The sequence below is a fragment of the Atractosteus spatula genome, chromosome 6 (assembly GCF_055471065.1).
Source record: "Atractosteus spatula isolate fAtrSpa1 chromosome 6, fAtrSpa1.hap1, whole genome shotgun sequence".
NCBI lineage: Eukaryota > Metazoa > Chordata > Actinopteri > Semionotiformes > Lepisosteidae > Atractosteus > Atractosteus spatula.
Window position 1 is genome coordinate 7,467,610 of NC_142711.1, and position 19,571 is coordinate 7,487,180.

Consider the following 19,571-nt stretch of genomic DNA (forward strand, 5'->3'; position numbering starts at 1 on the left):
CCAGTTTGGCCATTTTGGTCATTTTTGGGCTCAGTATATGAAGTATCTGAAGCTTCAGCCATTTTTAATTTGAAAATACGGTGTCGGAATTCACTTGGTCAGTCACTGCAGTAGAGCACAGACTCAATGGGAAGGCAAGAAAGGGATATGTAACACATTAAGAGCAGTACCAGGATCAGTTTAACCAGTAGTGGCCTAGGCTTTTGTTCTAAGCAGCCATTTTCCTAGCCAGATTAAAAACTCTTGCATTGCCTTCTTAAGAATATACATTTGTAACAGATTGAAAAAAAAGCTTTTTGCTTGGCTAGACACTCAGGTATGAATGCAGCTGAGTGTGATTACTGTGATTTAGAGTTCCTATCGGTGGCAGCAATTGCCAGAGAGGCAATATTAGAATACCTGGAAGTGTAATGATTAGCCTCTGCTGCAGACTTGGAGCTCATCCCAACAGGTCAGCTTGGCTCTAAATTCCCTCCTGCAGCTCAGTTGTTTCCAGTAGCGTTTCCCAGCTGTGCTCAGGCACGTTTCAAAATCAAAGCCTTTTCCGGCTGTGCAAAGCGTTTTTGTCTTTCTTCATGCTTCAGAGCGACTCTTTTTTTACCCCGTTGATCTGAGGCTGTGTCATGTGCCTGGCTTTACTGCAGAAGTTCAAATCCTTGTCTTGCGAAAATCATGGTTTGTAATAAATTAAGATCAGATCAGATCACTTTATTGGCCATATACAATTTATTTTATTGGGAATTCATCTTTTCGCATACCCCAGCTTGCTCTCCATGAGACACACAGACAGGGAGAGAAGCTTGGGGTCAGAGTGCAGGATCAGCCATTTATACAGCACCCCTGGAGCAGTTGGGGTTAAGGGCCTTGCTCAGGGGCCAAACGGAGTAGGATTCCTCTGCCGGCCGCAGGATACAAACCGGCAACCTTCCAGCCACAGGCGCAGATCCTGAGCCACAGAGCCACCGCACCACAATGATTAACTTGGTTTCTGATGGAAAAGGGCACAATATTTCAGACCAGATCTTTCACATATTTTTTTAATTTGGCGTGGCTGGTGACACCCGAAGAAAGCTCCACAGCCAAAACGTTGTGTTTCTTTTCTTCTCTTTCCAGCAAGGAATAAACCATTACTTTGGAGCCTACGCATGCTGACGCAGCTCCCCACCTGAGCTACTTCATTCTACCCTTGTGTCCCTTGGTCAATTGCATGCTGTCGCTTGAGGAATCCCATTTATAAAATGTCCCCGGCGTGACTGCTGATGCCTGAATCACAGGACTCGGGCTTCGCACCAAACTAGATGAGCTCCAAGCTTTACTCCAAATTCCAGACCTTCGCACCAAACTTTACTGCATGAGCTGTTAAACATATTTAATGCCACGTGAGTTAAAGGGCAGCAGTGGTCAGGGTTTTGGGGCTTGTAATTGGAAGGTTGTGGGTTCAGATCACATGTAAGACACTGCTGTGTGATGTAACCTCACTCAGGGTTACATCACCCAAATGTCTCTCATAAAATCCCCAGATGTTCAACTGTGTGCAAATGTAAGTGCCTTTGAGAAAAAACACCAGTCTAATAAATCAGTAATGCACACACTCAAAGAGTTCTTTAGGCAGAAAGAGGTTTAGATGCATATTTGCTCAGGTTCCCCTGCACATGTGCCAGTTCAGGATAACTGTATCAGTGCAAGTTCTCCATCACTCCCTCATAATCAATGCATTAGTCATCATCACCTGATGGAGTCTTAAACAGTTGCCAATCCCTTGGATCACACATGTAGAACCAACTGATTTTTCTCAATGCTGTATCTGTGCCACAGGCAGCTGTAGTAGTACTGTAGGTACTGGATTTGCAGCTTGCCACTGGGAGTTTAGCCAGGCTGGAAGTTTTTAATTGGCCTGTGCATCTCAGCTGAGAGCTGTTGTTTCTAAAATGCTGTAGGCTTTTTACTTACATTTTATAACCCAAACTTTCCCTGGAAAGGACTTCTAAATAATTTTATAACTGTTCACCTTTACTTTCTCTGCAGTAGTGAATATTTATAGTATGCAAGGATCTTTTTTTTTACTTTATTTTCATAAATGAGACGAGCACAGGATGTACAATAGGCATTATGAAATCACAATCCTAGTAGTGCTGGTTCATTGCTGTGAGTCAGCTCAGCAGTTTTCTAAGAGCATAGTGTTTTGGTGCTTATCAGTTGGTCCAAAATTGTTTTCATGAGCAAAATAATAAAAAACATTTTTTTTTTTTCACTGTGGGGTTTAACTTATTTTATTTTATATATGATTATTTAAATTCTAGTAATTTGTGTTGTTTGTAACCTTTATAGGAAAACATAAAGGTTACAAACAAGCCCATTAAACCCTACAGTATATAGCTAAAGGAATCGTACAGAAATGCTGCAGAAAACACATTAAATTACTTTGCTTTTCTGAAGGAGAAACTATTTTTAAATGAAGGGCAAAGCTTTCAGTTTCTTTGTAATGACTGCACTGATAAAGGACTTTTATAATGCAAATATTGCTTTCTGTTTCTTTTCTTTGTTGTGTCAATTTCCAGCCAGCAGGCAATGTGGGAAAATGATAAAGGTGGTCACCAGAATGTTGGGTTGTAAGGTGAAAAAGTTGTTAGAAGAAAAATAACATTTTTGTAGTACATGATTAAGAACACATTTTGAATAGTGTGCACCTTCTTGGTCACCAGCTACCAGACTTTGCTGCCTCAGGAAGAGCTTAAAGAAGAGTATCCAGGAATAATTTTGGTCTTGGAAGAAATGTCAGGCAAAGACAAGGTTAAAGAACTGTGTTTCTCAGCACTTTTAATGAATGGATCACCAGGAATCAGAATAAAATTAATCTTGCAAGTTACTGAAAAAATGAAACAAGCAAACTGCTTCAGGCTCAGAGATGAAACGGGGACACTCAGGTGGAGAATCAAGAGGAAATTGATATTAATGTGGCATTGAAAATAGCTGGCATTTACTTTCTCTGGGAGTCATAATTCCTGGAGGAAAAATCAGTCAAAATCTGTGGCTCAATTAACAGTTAGCCAAACAAGGCGGGTGGACTGACTGGACTCTGTCCATTTCTAGTTTTGTTTTCACTTTTATTCAGTTCTCTCTGGTTTATTCTGACACCTTCCCATATTAGTCTTCAAGTGCTTCTCCCCATTGTTCAGATCAAATTTCTCTTCCTGCCAGAATAATTTGTCATGCATCGCTAGCATTGTAAATGTGTTTTGCAAAGTCTATTAGGAGAGTACTTTATGAGGTTACCTGACTCCAAATTTCACAGCACACTATGCTTTTGCGATACTTGTGTGGACATTCCTGGTTGGATATTGAAGAGCTGCTGCTTTTTTCTGTACCACAAATGAATAAAAAGTGTCATACTTCTGCAGTCAGTTAAGAGAGTCTTTGTTATTGTCTTCAGTCTTTACTATTCTTGGACATGAAAGAAAGGAAACAGTTGATTGAAAGCAAATGTGTGACATTAGGATCAAAAGTGAGAAAGACTGTTTTGTTGAGTGGATGTGGACACAGTGACAGTCTTCTGATGATTCAAGTATACACTAAATATATTTTCTAATAACACTCTATTTTGCATGATAGCAGGAAGAGCAGGGCTACAAAGCCTGTGTATGGCAGTGACATTGAGATTGTGGGAGAAATATAATGTACGTTTGATTTTGTATGGTAACAATACAGGTCTTATCATGCTAGCGAAGCTGGGTTGCTTTTATTCTAGGAGCTGTCCTCTGTATCCTCATGAAAGAGACCATGGTCACATTTAGGTACCTCTGTATCACACAGAGAGCATAAAATACTATACTGAGTCAGTTGTGTATACATGCGTGTCTTGAAAAGGGTTCAGTAAGGCATCTAGGCTGAACTATCCAGATGAGGTTTTGCTGTTGTTCGTGTACAGTGTTCATGGACAGGGGCAACACAGTGGTGCAGTGGGTTTCATTCTGGACCTGGAGTGCTAGCTGCGTGGAGTTTGCATGTTCTCCCAGTGTTTGCGTGCTTTTCTCCGGGTCCAACAGTCCAACAGTGGCTTCCTGGGGAAATTAGTGAAAGTTGGCATGTGTCTATGTGCCTCGCGATGGACTGGCCCCCCGTGTTGTGGTTAAGAGTGTTGTATGACATTCTCGTGTTCTGTGTATGTCTGTGAGGAGTTTGCATGTTATTCTTGTGTTTGAATGGGTTGTTCCCAGAGGTTCCCCCCATCTGCCTGAGACATGCACTTTAGGCTGAACTGGTTGCTCTAAATTGCCTCACCAAGGTTTATCCCTGTATGGAAGGCAGCTGGGCTCTAATTGTCAGCTCTCTAATTGTCCATATGTGAAATAGCTTCAGTTCCTGTCTCCCTTGTACAAGTTCTGGGGAATACACAGACAGACAGGTGTCTAATTACTAGAGAATTCTGGATTCCTAAAATTGACACCCTTTCTCTCACCTCGTGTGTTTTAGATGACTAAAAATTGATATTTCCATAAACTGTATTTCTCACCTGATATACTGCACATGAAAAACATTCACATGTCACAAAATATTTAGGAAGTTATGGAAATGTTACTTCTTCAGAAGTAACCAAGTGCCCTAGTTACAAAGGAATAAGTGAAGGTTATTTCCTCACTGGAAAACAGAAAGGTAACTTGACGCATAGCCTTTTGACCGTTGAGTCTTCTTTAGGTGTGAGTCAAGAAATGAAAGGTAGCAGGAATACTGTATAAAGCACAGAACAGGCAAGTAGGAAAGAGTGTCCAAACACAGGGAGTTCTGGGCGAGAGGTGTGACATTCTTTTTCAGAATATCAGCTTGAGTAGGCTTTTCGCCGTTTGTGATATTTCTGGTATTTTCTGTGAATATATCCCAATGATAACTTGCACTCACTTTGTGATTCTCTCCACACTCGATATTCAGCTGAAGAGTTTCACACCCTGTTAATCACCTTCCTCAACCGCGAGGAGCCTCACACTCACAGGAGACCATCTCCCCAAGGGGAAATGGGATTGCTGTGCCAAAGCAGTGAAGGAAATGAAAAACAACCAGGAAAGCGTGTGAAACGCTTGTCACAAGAAGTAAGTGACTGTCATTCATTTGGGTCACTCAAATGCCCTTTTTTAACTGTTGTCAATTTGCGGAAAAAAAAAATGTTTTGAACTGAGATGCAGACTATTTTCTTTGTGTAAATTGGACGAGAAACCATGAATGTAAACATAAATTAAAATCTTAAATTGCCCTGTTGGAGATGAATAAAGTATTTGTATTTTGAATTGAGTAAATAGGTCAATATACTTTATAACATTTGATATTACAACATATGCTGTTCAGAGAAGAGGAATTTGTCACTTAGGATGTGCATGTCTTTGTGAAGATTTATAATCAATAAGGGGTAGTTTGCAAATGAACTACATTGTCTGTCAGCACATTTTATTTGTACAGTGACAGAGATGGATGGCTAACCAGGTCTTTGTTGAGTAGACTAAACATTTTTCACTGTGTCTCAAGCAATTCCACTTCAATGACCACTTTATCTCATTAGAAAAATAATGCTGTAATTGGCTGATGTTGCGATAGATAGAAGTGTATTTATGTTTGACCGTGCTGTTTAGTGATGTGTTGCCAGAGATTTATCAGGGCTCTGTCTTTGTACTGATTTATAATGTTTATCTCTCTGTAGGAAGCAGCTGTATTCTTGTTCTTTTGAGACCATAAGACAAAATCGCATTTAAACTGTACTGTCAACTGTCTTTGTGATTGCAATTTATAATAGGAAAAAAGATTAAAAACTACTATTTCCTTTGATGTTTTGGCTTTTAAAAAGGTAGTCTATAATTTTCAGCTCTATTAGGCAGTAACCCCCCAAAAATCAGAAGAGGCCTGTATCAGCTGCTTGGTATAGCGGGTTTTGTTAGTGAGAAACAGGGTCAATGAAATTAAAAGCATTATTGCATGTTCTGAAAGACACAGAAAATAAGATGTTGCTCTCTTCTATCGAATTTGATGTGGGACAGACAAAATTAAAAAGAGTATTTCATGTCTTAGAAGCCTATGCAGCTAGTAATGACAATCTTATCCCCCTGCATGGGACAAGACATTTGTCCATCGTACTTATCAAGGGTATCTTGTACCCATTCGATCCCATGGGTGAGTTTAGCTTGTACTGCAATATGGAAGGTGTCAGAAAGCATCCAGACAGAGTAAATTCAGAGTAAATAGTAAGGAAGCTCTGATATACAGTAAGCTCCATTTCTCTTCATTGCCTGCCATTCCATGGCTGTCAGCCTAAGTCAGGAAGTTTCATTGGTTACACAATGCCCCGAACCTTTAAGGGAGTTGAACTCACTTACAGACACACTTACAGGGCTTTTAAATAATGTGTTTTGGATATAGCATATCCACAATTTGTCATCTTCCCACTTAATTTCTTAAATGTGAGCTTTGCAGTTGGAGAGAAAGCTTTCTAAAATATACAATCATTTGATATAGATTGCACTCAGATTCTTTCATGAACAGCGAGACCACAGCTGTATGCAAGATTTTCAGATGGGATTAATGTGAGAGTCTGCTAATAGGACATACTGTATATTTCAAGAAATACATTTTAATGTTGATTTGGGTTGATTGACTGTCAATGCAATTTGAAAAATAGTAATAATATGATTCATATTATTACTGTTTTGGTCTTTGTGCAAGCCTTTGTTTCGGTTTCAGGCTCTCCTGAACTTTCCAAAAAAATAACGTCAAGGAGATTCCTGCAATGCTTTGTTATGCAGTGCATGAGGTCGTGGAAGTATTGGGTTTCACACATGTATGTAGTGGATTCGATCTTGCATTTAATTAAAGTAGAATATTGACCAAATGTATCCTAGGACATACTGACACTGGCTGATACTCACAGTACAATATCAGTGTGACTTGGGTATGAAAGTCAGATTTAAAGAAGTTACACTTTTTTTCTGTCTAACCATTATTGTAGGTTTTTTTTTGGTTGAAACACAAAAATGTGTTTCAATGCATATGGAAAAAGTACCAGTGCTGGAGTTAGATTTTCACCCATGCCTTCATTACACTGACTTGAAGGTTACAGTGCCCTCTCAATGAGTCCTTCATTCAGGCCAGTGGAACGCAAAGGGAGGGAGACAGGCTGATTCTTCTGCGGGTCTTGTCTATCAGATCATTTTCAGTGTTTTTCTTCAGTAAACATTAAAATGAGAGGTGTGTGATATGCTGTAGAAATGCATCTCTCAGAACAATAATGAAGGCTTAGCTCATGATTTTCTCTGTTTGTTTTTGAGGGGGGAAGGATGAAGTACTTCTTGGGGATTTGGGGCTGGGGGTGGCGGGGTGGAGATAACTGTGAGTGGAGCACCGGACTCTGGGAAACTACTCTTGCTTTGCACAACAGCTGTGAGGTTCACACCATCTGAAATGTAATTGAGGAGCAGCTAATTCCGGATTAATTGAGGGTAGGAATGCATACATCTGTCTTCGTATCCAACAGCTCTCCTGGCCATGAACAAGTCCTCTGTGAGTGGCCTAGAGGGAGCTCAGTGGGATCTCTGTCAGCTGCAAGATTTATGTCATCTCCTTCCATCCTGAGAACCACTCCATTGCCTTCAGACATCTGGAGTCAATTCTCAGGGAGCATCAACACAGCCGTGGCTGCAGGAAGGCCAGGTGTCTCTGTCCTAGCTGGAATCAGTTTTATTTAAAGGTGTTTAAAAAAATATGCGATCAGTCCATGAGCTAAAAAAAAACATGTTTGGATCATTTAGTTATAGTAATGTCATAAAAATACTAAACGGACTTGATATTTAATAAATCAAGTTTCTTGTTTTGTGAGAAACTGTGAGGCTGTGATTTACAGTACAATATATTGCATGTTACGGTAAATACATTTGCGTGAGGAAAACTTCTAAAGAGCATAGTGAATTAATGTAGAGCTCTTTGTTTTCTGGATTTATTTATAATCATGACGTACCTTTAATGTAAACCTTGGCTGTTTCCAGTTCCTAGTTAAAACCACAGAAACACTGCTGATTATGAAACTAGGCAGACTGCTTTTCACTTAACATCACTGCCACTGAGTGAGGGATCATCAATCCCTAGAACAGAGACACTGAGCCATAATCCCAGAGCTTTACACACTCACTTCTTGATCCTGTACTTACAGAGCAATTTATAAGAGCAGGTTTTATGAGATTGCAGGCTTATTGTCTCCAGTAGTAGTTAAATGAGATGTCCAGACATATTATTTTACACAGAATGGGAATGTATGTAGTGTGCGACAATAACAGTTACAGTGTTTCAAATCGTTATGGTTAGTAATAATCTAGATTAACTTGTTGGGAAATGAATACTTTGCCCTAAAACAAAATACTGTGCAGACAGTACTGTAGGTAGTTGAAATTTGACACAGAAAACAAAGAGCCAAATAACTATTGTTACAGTGAGAAATCATCTCACTGTATGATGCATGTGGGAGTAAATAAACAATTACATAAACAAGATCATGCTTTTTGTCTTGAACAAAACTCCTTTGCTCAGATGGAGTGTGGCCTGATATTTCGCATATGCTCCATGTGTTGGGACGTATGAAGCCAGGAAGCCAGGAACGTGGAAGTCTTGGAAACGGTGTTAGATCGCTGGGAAAAACAGACAGAGATTGGCTGCGATGTGTCCTGGTAATAGCATTTCTCTCGCCAGAGCTTGACCCCGATTACTTTACACATGTACTTACAAATATAATAATGAACCAGATTTCTTTTTTTTCAAAAAGATCACCCACTGTAGGGAGATCGAACATTAGAGCACCATTGACAGATTGTAACAATGTGGTTTTGGCATCTTGTATCTTGTACTGCTCTGCACACTATGAAATCTGACTCAAACAATATTTATTCTTAAAAGCTTGCAAAATGTTGCAGATGGGAAGATGTAATTCGGCACATCTAGCAGGTTTGGGTGTTTGATAGCTTAGTGAATCTAAAATGTATTCAGCTGTTTCTTGAAAGTGTCCAGAACTGGGATCTCAATCACCATGAGAAATCCATTCCATATTCCCACAAGTCTTTGTATAAAGAACCATTTCCTGTTGTCTGCCTTAAATGGTTTCCCTTAGTTTCCAACTGTGACACCTGTCCTTGTGTCACTACTGAGTGTGAAGTAGTCTCTTAGTTTGACACTGTACCTCTTAGGATATTTTTTCTGAGGATCTAACCTTTTGTTTTGTACCAGGATGAGCACAATTGAACACAGTATTCTGTATGAGGTTTTACTAGTGCACTGCAATGCTAAGTTGAAAAATTTCAGTGTTCGAGCTTAGCATTATTTGATTTAAATTCCACACTTTTCACTGTATGCCCAATAGTTGTGTTTACTTTTGTTTTTGTAACCTCCTCTTCATGAGACCTTGCAAGAATCTATATCAATATCCTTTAATGATTAGCTTCCTGGAGTTCAGAATCCCTTAAGCAGTGAGTTTAGCTCATATTCCTGTTTCCTTTGTGGGTCACTTTGCACTTAACATTGTTAAATTTAATTTCCCATGTGTCTGACCACTCCATGATTTTATCTTTTTGTATTTCCATTGTCTCTGTTTCTGTGTTTGGCACTCCTGTTTTTATGTTAACTGTTTTTTATGTCCAGTTTGGGAAAACCAGAACTCTGTGATAAACCTTTGCTTACACGACACACTTGGAGGTTAGGATAATGTGCTTTTCCTGTTTTTTGAACAGTTCTCCATCCTTCTTCATGACGGGATTTATCTGGGGCTTTTTCAACACCAGTTTGGCACTATAGTGCCTCATAGTATATTTAAGATTTATGTTTTAGTGGTATCAATGGTCCTTGTTGTTTGGTAAAAGAATTCTGGTACGTTACTTAAACAAGACCTTCGTGTTATACCCGGGCAAGCCAGAGCTTACAGCCTTTGGTCTCCATGGAAAATCAGTCGCACTTGCACAAGGAGTCGAATGCCGAACTGGGGCTGTGAGGACTTGTTTGGGGCTGCTGGTCGCAGACACCCCTCCCACTTAACGGGTGATTGTCATATTAAGTCCAGGATATTTAAACCCTGATCTGCCTATGGTCCAGTGCTCTGCCATTGAGCTTCCTTCTACCAAGGGAAGTGCTTCCAGCACAACAAGCCAGCTTCAGAGACAGATAACCTGCCTGAACTTGCCCCGGCTATCCACCCAGTTCTCAGATCGCCCTCCCAGCTGACCCACTGTCTGTTATCCTACACCACTACAGCCCAGCTGAGCACTGGACCAGTGACATTGAGCCGAACCCCTGCCTTCCAACCCTGCTTGCCAGCGCAGCTTCTCAGCCCCATACTGCCCTCTTAGCTGTGCCTGGCCTTCAGCTTCGGACCAGTCCGTCTCCTAGCATGCACCCTGTTCGGCACTCTCCATCCACCCTTGCAGCACTTATCCTGTCCGGCGCTGGGATCAAGCACAGTACCTCAGCCTGTCCAGCAGATGCAGCTCATTCCATCTGTTCTCCGCATCCTTACACTTCCCTCTCTAGACCTGTGTTGGCTGTCTCTTGAAATGCCACAGTTTTGTAAATTTCCATCTTGTGCTCTCACTATATTTTCCATAAATTTTATAGGTAACAGAAGTAAGATTGGTGTGTCGTTTCCTGGTTTTGTCTTAGCAGAACTGGCCAGGAACAGGCTCCAAACACCTGCGGTTCCTCTTGTACTGAGCAATGAAATGTCATTAGTACTGCAAGACTTAAGAACAGGAAAAATGCAGTCAGTGTTTTATTACTTTTAAAGCCACATAAACCCTATAGACCCACAGTATCAGCTTGTACTGTAAGTATCAGCTGAATAGTGATTGAGCTCCTTCTATAACCCAAAACGTGTTATAATGTATTCTTTTGGAACAACCTGTGAGAAATATTCATTCAGGATCTTTGCCTTATCTTTCCTGCAAGAATCATATGAATACCGATCAAGCTCCTTCTATAACACAGGGCTTGTTATGGTGCATACTTTTGGAGCAGCTTACAAGAAATATTCATTCAGCATTCATTCATTCTGTGCATTATTTTTTATACTGGTTTAGTATGAAATGTGGAATATTCTTTTGCATGTTACATTGTTTCAGGCACAGGGTTCCAGTACTCACAGTGTTGTGTAAATGTTTGGTCTATTTAGTGGGAGAATATTTTTCTTAGGTCTTTGTTAGCAGGATAATTATATTTCCAATAAACTTGGGATTGCTGCCATGTAAAAAAAATGAATCTCTTTCCAATTAGATGATTTCCAGATGGAAGTGCATGTTTTTTTTAGTAACCACTTGCACTTTTCCTTGGTTAACATACAAGTTTTCTGACCCCAAAAGCTGAGACATATTCCAGACCAGCTTTTTATCCATGTGTGTTTCTCACAGTTGGCTGTAGTGAATACACTCTACAATGCAGTAATGTTCACTGACTCTGAACAAATTGGTGTCGGTGTCGATGTCTGTTTTCCGGTGTCTACTTTTTGGGTTCCTTGTTGATTTAATTCTTCTTAATTTATCGAGAGGTATCGTGTCTCCTGTCCTGCCAGTGAGAGCTGTAGCAGCCAGCTCGTGTTCTCCTAAAGGTGTGGAAACTATACTGATACTCAGAGCTGTCTCTCTGCTGTTAACTGCACGCTTGGCTTCTGTCTCTTCTGCCAACCCAGTGACTGTAAATGCTGGGCTTGTTTTGGAGGTTATTTTGTACGGGAGCTGTGTTTTAAGGGTCTGCTATGTCTGAAGTGTTATATGCTGTAGGAAGCTCCGTTTGTAAAATCCCTTAGGCTGTTTGCTGTTTGCACTCTTGTGAAGACCTCTACTCAGAGTGTGTTAGCTCTTGCACATTAATCATATGTTGTTTCCTTCTTGAAAAGCCTTTGGTTGGTGCTTTTGTGCTTTGTGCCAATTAAACTGATTTTTTTTATGATACTCTTTTGGCAGGCGGTTATTTTCTATTTCTTTTTTATGGCATTGGATGCATGTTGCAAATATCTGCATAAAGATGAATCGAATGTGTCAACTATTGTTTCTAACAGAACTGTAAAGGATGAATTTCTTTGTTTAAGGGCAAACTTGAATGAAGTTAGTATGATGATTTCAGCCTGGAATTGCTGGCCTCTTTATTTTTATTCCCAAGTCTGGTTTGCTTCCTGTTAAAACTGTAAATGGCATTGAAATGGTGCACACCACAAAGAGGCCTTCCATAAAATAAAATCAGATGGGGTTTTTTTGCATTAAAATTGATTACGTTAAGATTAAAATCCAGCATTTTTTAAGAGCGGCTCTTCAGTACTGAAAAGCTTTTGAAGTGTTTCCTGTGGAAAATGCTGTTTGTGTGATGTGTTGTTCCTCACCTAACTGCCTTTGGCGAAGGCTTTCCTCATCTGTGGAAAAAGAAAGGTTCCGGGTCTGACAGTTTTGTTCTTGTTTTCTCAGAGCTCTTATTCTAGGAAACCATTGCATCATGGATTTCATATGTGAAAACCTGTTATTATCTAGCCCACACTATTGAAAATAATGCAAATCTCTTTAAGGATTAGAAGCTCGGGTTTCTATCTGATTTCATTAAAACTGTATGAATATGGAGAGTGTTTTTGACTTTTTTTTAAAGCTCCCAGTTTCAATTTCCAGTTAAAAAATAGCGATCATTCATCTGTCCTAAAATTTTAAACGACTGTTGATGGGGTTTGGAAGCATTTACATTATGGGTAGCTGTACTTCAACAAACCGTTAAAACAACCCTTCTCTTTTAAAGCACAGTGGAAGGTAGCAAGCATGAAGACTTCATTTTGGGTCCATTGAAATGAGACGGTTCTGAGAGTAGGTGTATAGGCTGACATGTAGGACTCAAGTTACATTGTTTGATATTTGGGTTCAGTCCACTGTCACAGAGAACAGACTCAACCTTGTATGACTTGAACTTAGTTATTCAGGCTTCATGATTCAGACATGACTAAGAGTTGTTCTTTTAAATTTGACAAGATATTGAGCGGTGAAGCAAACAGAAAAGAAAAAAGGCTGGTGTGTGATTATGCATTGCCTTTATTTAAGCACATGGTATTGTTTTTTTTTTAATAGAGTGGGTGCATTTCAACAGACAAATTTGACAAAAAAAGCAGCCACTAAGAAATGTCCTTCTGTCAAATAGGCAAACATATTACATTGAAACAGAAGAAACATTGCTGGTAACAAAAAAAACACAACTTGAAACACACAAATGAAAATATTTATTGTGGATGAAGAAAAGCAGATTGCATACCAAAAATATACTGTGCATAAATAGCAGAGAGAAAACGTGAAGTACAGGAAACAGCATTTAAATATGCAAACATTAAACCATATACAGTAAATCTAAAAAATAGAGCAATTAGAGGAATTGCCCCCATAAAAATTCCCTTTCCACTTAATTAAATTTCACAAACTACAAAGTAATACGTAGGAACTAGGTGGCATTGAGGAAAATAAAGTTAGATTAGACCACAAAACAACATAGTGTTGAAGTTTCTGAAACCAACTGCAAGGAAAGGAAAGTTTAGGTACCAGACAAAGGTACTGCAAAAAAAAAATGCTGGAGTCCTTCCAGTCATAGAAATAGTCTTAAACATTTGGAGTAATGTTTACAGTAATCCACTTTAAAGGGAACTATATAACCTGTTAAGATACTGTAGGTACTAGAACTTTAAACATGCTTGAAAAGCATTCGTACATACTGTAACAGCTCTACGTATCTACTTTATGCATGTCTGTTAGCTTCAGCTACATTTTCATGTTAGACAGAAATATCCTTAAGGTAAAACCTCCCCTGTAAGCATTCTTAAAAAGCAAGAAGTAATAAAATAATCGTCGTAAAATAACTTCCCATTGAGAACAGAATTCAGGAATAAATAATAAAGAGATGGCTGCAATAAGCTGTAAACAACTGTCATTTTATCCCATATTGATGTAAATATTGTTAATAAGCTGAATGAGAATTTTGATTTGAGATGGATTCAAGAAGTCTCTCGAAGAGGCTCATGACTCGGACTCAGATGATAACAGCTCAGACTTGGACTTGAAGTTTCAGGATATGACTTCAAATCTGTCTTCTAGTGATGGCCTAAAAAACATCACAAAATGGAAATGTCCAGTTATGATGTGGAAGTGTGTTTAAAGGAAATCCAGCCAAATATCTCATATCAACAGCAGTGAGGTCTGAGGGGGGACGGTGTCACCGTATGTTGGCTACAAAAGTACAAGTAAAGGTTATTTCCATGATGAAAGGCAGAAAGAAGAAACACTGCGTGTCTGCTGTTGAGTCGTCCTCAGGTGCGTCTTCTGGCTCTCTTCTAAAGAAAGAAATGTTGTGTTTCTTCTTCTTTTTACTTTTTCAGTGTGGTTTAAGCATTCACTTGTTTCATTAACAGCAATGTCAACTGGCACTGAGTTCTGGACAGACAGTGTTCCATGAGAGGATGTGTTTCACTGACTCATCGTTCTGCTTTGTCCTCCAGGCCGCTCTAAGTGCCTTGAAACAGCTGTCAGAACAAGGACTGGATCCTGTGGAAGGAGGGATTACAATGGAGAAGGGATCTCGGGAAAAGTAGGTGTGCACTACGGCTGCAGCTTTTTGGTGTTAATTTAACAGCAGTTTGGGATAAGGTCGAATCCTAACGTTGCACTTCTGCTTCGCTGTATGCAAATACTCTTTGGCTGCATATAACTCTGCACACATTGTCTGGAGCTCAGCGTTTCAGTCTTGACTTAGACCTTAATTTTATCGGATTGGGCTTCTACCAGCCTCTACCAGGGTTGTTTTTTTTCGACTCTTTTCAAACAACCAGCTTTTCGACCTCACATTCTCCATGGAAAAGTGTCTCAGCTCCCGTCATGCCATCTGCTTACTTCCTACAGTCCTTCTTATGTCATCAACACTCCTGGGATCCCTCACCAACTGTGGCTGTTTCATCTCCCTCTTTCTCTACCTGTCTCTCTCATCCTAATCCTGCCGCTCTGCTTTCCCCCCACTTGTGTCTCTGTTGCTGGTTGGGCATCCAACCCATGTTCACGCCTCGCACCTAAAGTATATGCGTTGTTATGCTGCTCCCATTTCCCCAGTTCTCCTTTTTGCTCTCCCCGTAGGAGCACCCCAAGTTGTTGACACTCATCCATGCCACGGGTGCAAGTGCATGGTGTCAGTCTCCACTGAATCGCAGCCCTCCCTGTCCCAGGTGCAGCCCTAGCTGCTCTGACAACATGTTTCCCCTCACCTCTTACTCCCCTCCCTTACTTGGTGTCCAAATGGCGTGGTGTTGGCCCTTGACTCTTTCCCCTCCCAAAGCTTTCACCCATGATCTTACCTGATATTTGTTCTTCTTTTGGTGGTTCTGCTTGGAATGCTTCCTCATCCATTCAGTTTGAGCAAACTTCAGCAAAGTGGTAGCTCTCTACTTGTTCATTCCTAATGCTACACTTCCTAGTCACCGCTAACCGACCCGCCACATAGTTCCAGTCTTAAGCTACCAACTACTTCATGCTGCTATTTCACGATTTGCATTCCATCAGCATCATAAATGCATCTCATTCACTTTATTCTGTCCTACAGTTCCTTCCAATTTAATAAGCTCAAGTCTGCATCATATGAGCTTTAAATTATTTCTACGCTGTGTACGCATTTTCCATTTTTCTTGCATAACTTTGCACCCAAACTGACTCCCTCTTGGCTCATCGAAATCTGTGTCACTGGGATCCTTTTGGGTGGGTTGTGATAGCACTGATCTCTGATAGCATACATAAAGTACAGTATCTCTTTATATTTGTGAACTAGTTTTGCTGTCAGTAGAATTTGATCAAACTACTGAAATGGTGTTGTCTAACAGAATTTTGGGAGGAATGTCAAATTCTAATGTCACCCTTCCACTCCCCTATGTAGAAATACACCCTGGCTGCACACAACTTTGTGCACACCTTTTCTAGCCTCCCTCCCTCCACCCCAGCTTCACCATTACAGCATCCTCCCTGTTTCATTCTTCGTAAGTGAGAGATGGTTGTCACAGTGCTGATCTTTGGCAGGTGCTGTCATTTCTTCAGCCAGGCAAGTTAATGCAAAAATATTAAGTGTGTATCCCTTTATGGCCGTTGGCTCAGTTAATTGTTATTAGAATTTGACCAGATTACTGAAAATTTAGTTGAATGTTAAGGGAATGAAAAAATACAAAACTACTAAAACTATGAATGCTATTGGAGAAAATGAAATTTTTCACACCCAGCAAGACAGAACTGGGATGCCTTATTTGAGGAGCCATAGTGAAGAAACCCTAGGAGTGTAGTGAGTAGTGAGAAGTGGTAGACTGTAACAGGAGCAGGAATGATTTTTCTTTTACAACAAAAAGCAGTGCCAGGAACAGGTGATGCAAATCGGAAAAAATGAGAGATTCGTCTTCCTTAATGTCATGTCATTTGATGTAGAACACAGGGACTAGGGTTTCCACCTGGAACATTATTTTTCCCTCTCTCTGACAGGCTTTTCAAAGGATAGAAATACATTTTCTTCCTTTGCTTATCTCATCCGATAGGGGATTTCCTCTATGAATTCAGGAACTTATATATCCATCCCTGGCAGTGCTACAATTTAGTTTATGTTTATAAATGTTTGAAAGTTATGTCATTCTGCAAATAAAATAGAAAAAGTAAATATAGTAGTAACAATGCATGTGGAAGATTCAGCTTTTTATGTTTTTATCCTGTTTTTTACAATGTTGGAAATGGATAATTTAATTGCAACATCTGTTGTAATTGTTAAATCAAATTGCTTTTCTGGAAATCCAGTTTTTCAGAACTGTAAAATAATTTTTGAAGTTCCAATCCTAGCAATCTGTTTTAACATATATTTTAAAACGCTTATATTATTCATTTTTTACTTTTACAAAGATGCACATTTGCATGGAGGCAACAAGACTATACACATTTTCTTTCATGCCCGTTCACGTTCAGGATCGCTTTGAAGTGCTTAATTCGCCAGCTCGGACAATCATCTGAGAATGAAAAACACCTCTAAGACGTGCGGATGCTTTTAAAGGTGATGGTGTGTCACCACCCCATTTAACTACATCTGATGAGACTGCGACAGAGAAGCATAAAGACTCAGATTCGCCCGAGCTGGGGAGTAAAATGGCAAACCCAGACACGCATCAAGACACACAAGCGGTTTATGCAGCTCTCCCTGCCCTGCCTCTGCTGGATTCAAGCCTGCTTGCTCACAGGTTTCAGACACGCGCTGCCCCTCTCCTTACAGACCGGATAACCTTGCCCTGCCAACATACTGATCTCTACTGCAGCAGAGATTAAACTAGGGGGCTAGGGGCTAGATTTCTGTCTTGGGGGGGTGATGTCACTTTTGTAGCTCTGTGACACACATGTGCGCAGTGAGCCTACGCATCCCAATGGCATTTACAGTAACGGAACCTGCGATGATGTGATGTCTTACCTCATAGGAGACATTTCCGTGAGTACAGCTTCCTCCAGTGGAAACCTACACATTGGTCATTTACATAGGGCACTCCATGTTAATTGTAGCCTGATTGAATGTTTTGCATGATTCTTATCAGCTCCAACCAAAGTGTACTGTAGGAAAGATTCATTTCTTTCCTAGTTAAGCCAGCAGCTCAACCTTTTGACTATCTCTTCCTTGAAGAGAGGTTTGCACAAGAATGAAATATGAGAATGGAAATCACAGGCAGGCAAAAGGAAGTAGCTGGAATCATTCAAGAATATTTTCATAGTAGGTGTGTCTGGGAAAGATTACAAAAATGTTTTCTTCCATGGGGTTTTGTCTTTACTTTAATGAAGAGTCTGTTAGAACAAAGAAAGGCAAAAATCTGCATGATGTAAGGTGTGGATTTATCTCAATTGTAAACATCACTAAGGGGAACACAGTGTTTAAAAAAAACAATATTCTTTTGCTGAAAACACTTTTTTAGCTATTAAAAAGGAGGAGAGGGTTCCAATATGATCTCATCCCTGTGTTATCTGAATGTAAATATTGTTTCATTTGAAAAGGTCACCTATGGCAACGGCCTTTGACCCCAGGGTGGCGTTTGCGTATAAACATGTCTTTTTAGATGGGCTGCCCTGGATCTCAGCACGGTTCTTGATGTATTCATCTTTCAGACAAGCAAAACATCTGGGCGAGAAGGCAGACGAGAAACAGACTAACTCAGGCACCAGCACTCAGGACTGCAAGGATTCAAGCGCTGTCGTCTAGGGAGCCCCTCAGCGCCCACGACAGCCACTGCATCCTTATAAACCTGTCAACACGCAATAGGGTGGATGTGTATGAGGACATGAATGACTAAATACCATTATATGAGTCTATGTGAAGACAACACTATCCTAACACATTAAATTTAATTAAAAATAGTAATATTTAGAGAAAAAGAAATGGATGAATTAATGCATGGTATTCTTCAGTCAAGGGAAGTTGAACAAGGAAAAAATGTGGAAGTTTCCCCTTTTTAAGACTTTCTAGAAGTGTTAAAGTTCAGTGCCCAGTGGCATTGGGGGAATAAAAGTTATGCTGCTGAAAGAAACGAAAAATCAATAGAAGTGAAGAACAAAATAGCGTAGCTCGATTTCAGCTTATTTTCTTTCCTTTTTTATTACGTTATGAATAACAATGCTTGAGTATTTTAAAAGTTAACCAATGACAGTGCTGTGAAAGTTGTAGTTGTTGTCTTCATATATAGTCACCCAGCTTGTCTTTTATGCTGACATTAAGCATTCATCATTCTATATGGATATGTATGACTTGCAATTACAAATACCGTATGCAGAAATGTGAAAGAAAGTAAAGAAAACGTAAAAACCTTGACAAAAAATTATAAAAATGCGCATTAAACACATGAACTGATGTTAGCAGTAATGGTTAGAGGTAGTAACTCCAGGAGCAGCAGTTCCGGCTATTGGGATGTACTGTATGAACTTGTACTCTCTGACAAGGTTGCTTGGCCTCTGGTTAACTCATTCTCCCCTTCTCCTCCCTGTTGTGTGAAACACATCTACACCCATTTTGTGTGTTGTATTGACCCACCATTTGCATCAACTGAGTGTTTTTAATAACTGCATTCTGACTTGGACAAGCACCGTAGGCCTAGAAGCAGAATTTTTAAAAAAGTCTTAGAATTACAACAGAATCTTGATTTGATTTAAAAATCCGGAAAAGAGAGTTTCTACCTGTTGTGTGATTTTTATCCAATATCAAGATGAAGGATATCTGCTGTTTCTGGGTATGCTGTGTAAACACTGTCTCTTCCTGAATGGACAAATGCAGTAAAACCACATCAGTTCATGTTAAAAACTCTTGTGTTGTGTTTTTATTTGTCACATGGGAGGAGGGTGGGTAACGGGGAATGATATCTCTTCTGTAAACTGCTTGGTTCAGGACAAACACAGCAGTATACACAGAGGACCACCGACTCTGGGTATCAGTAGGTATGACCAGTTTCTTGCATTGTTCATTTGCATATTGAAAACAAGAAAAGTAAAGATGCACAAACGAAAATTCACAGACACCTATTG

General features: G+C 39.9%; 1 protein-coding gene across 5 annotated transcripts in view; it reads left to right on the top strand.

The window, feature by feature from the left end:
• The window catches only part of stau2 (staufen double-stranded RNA binding protein 2), a 117,852-nt gene extending 98,502 nt beyond the window's left edge, over positions 1-19,350 (top strand). For 2 of the 5 annotated variants that reach the window (XM_088919249.1, XM_088919252.1), the window contains 2 exons: positions 14,510-14,602; positions 18,165-19,350. In XM_088919249.1, coding sequence (XP_088775375.1) covers positions 14,510-14,602 — 93 coding nt within the window. In that variant the 3' untranslated portion in view covers positions 18,165-19,350. Of the gene's footprint in view, positions 1-4,923; positions 5,082-14,509; positions 14,603-18,164 lie in introns of those variants that run through there. The other 3 variants (XM_088919248.1, XM_088919250.1, XM_088919251.1) reach the window with 2 other exon arrangements.
• Positions 19,351-19,571: the final 221 nt, after the last annotated feature.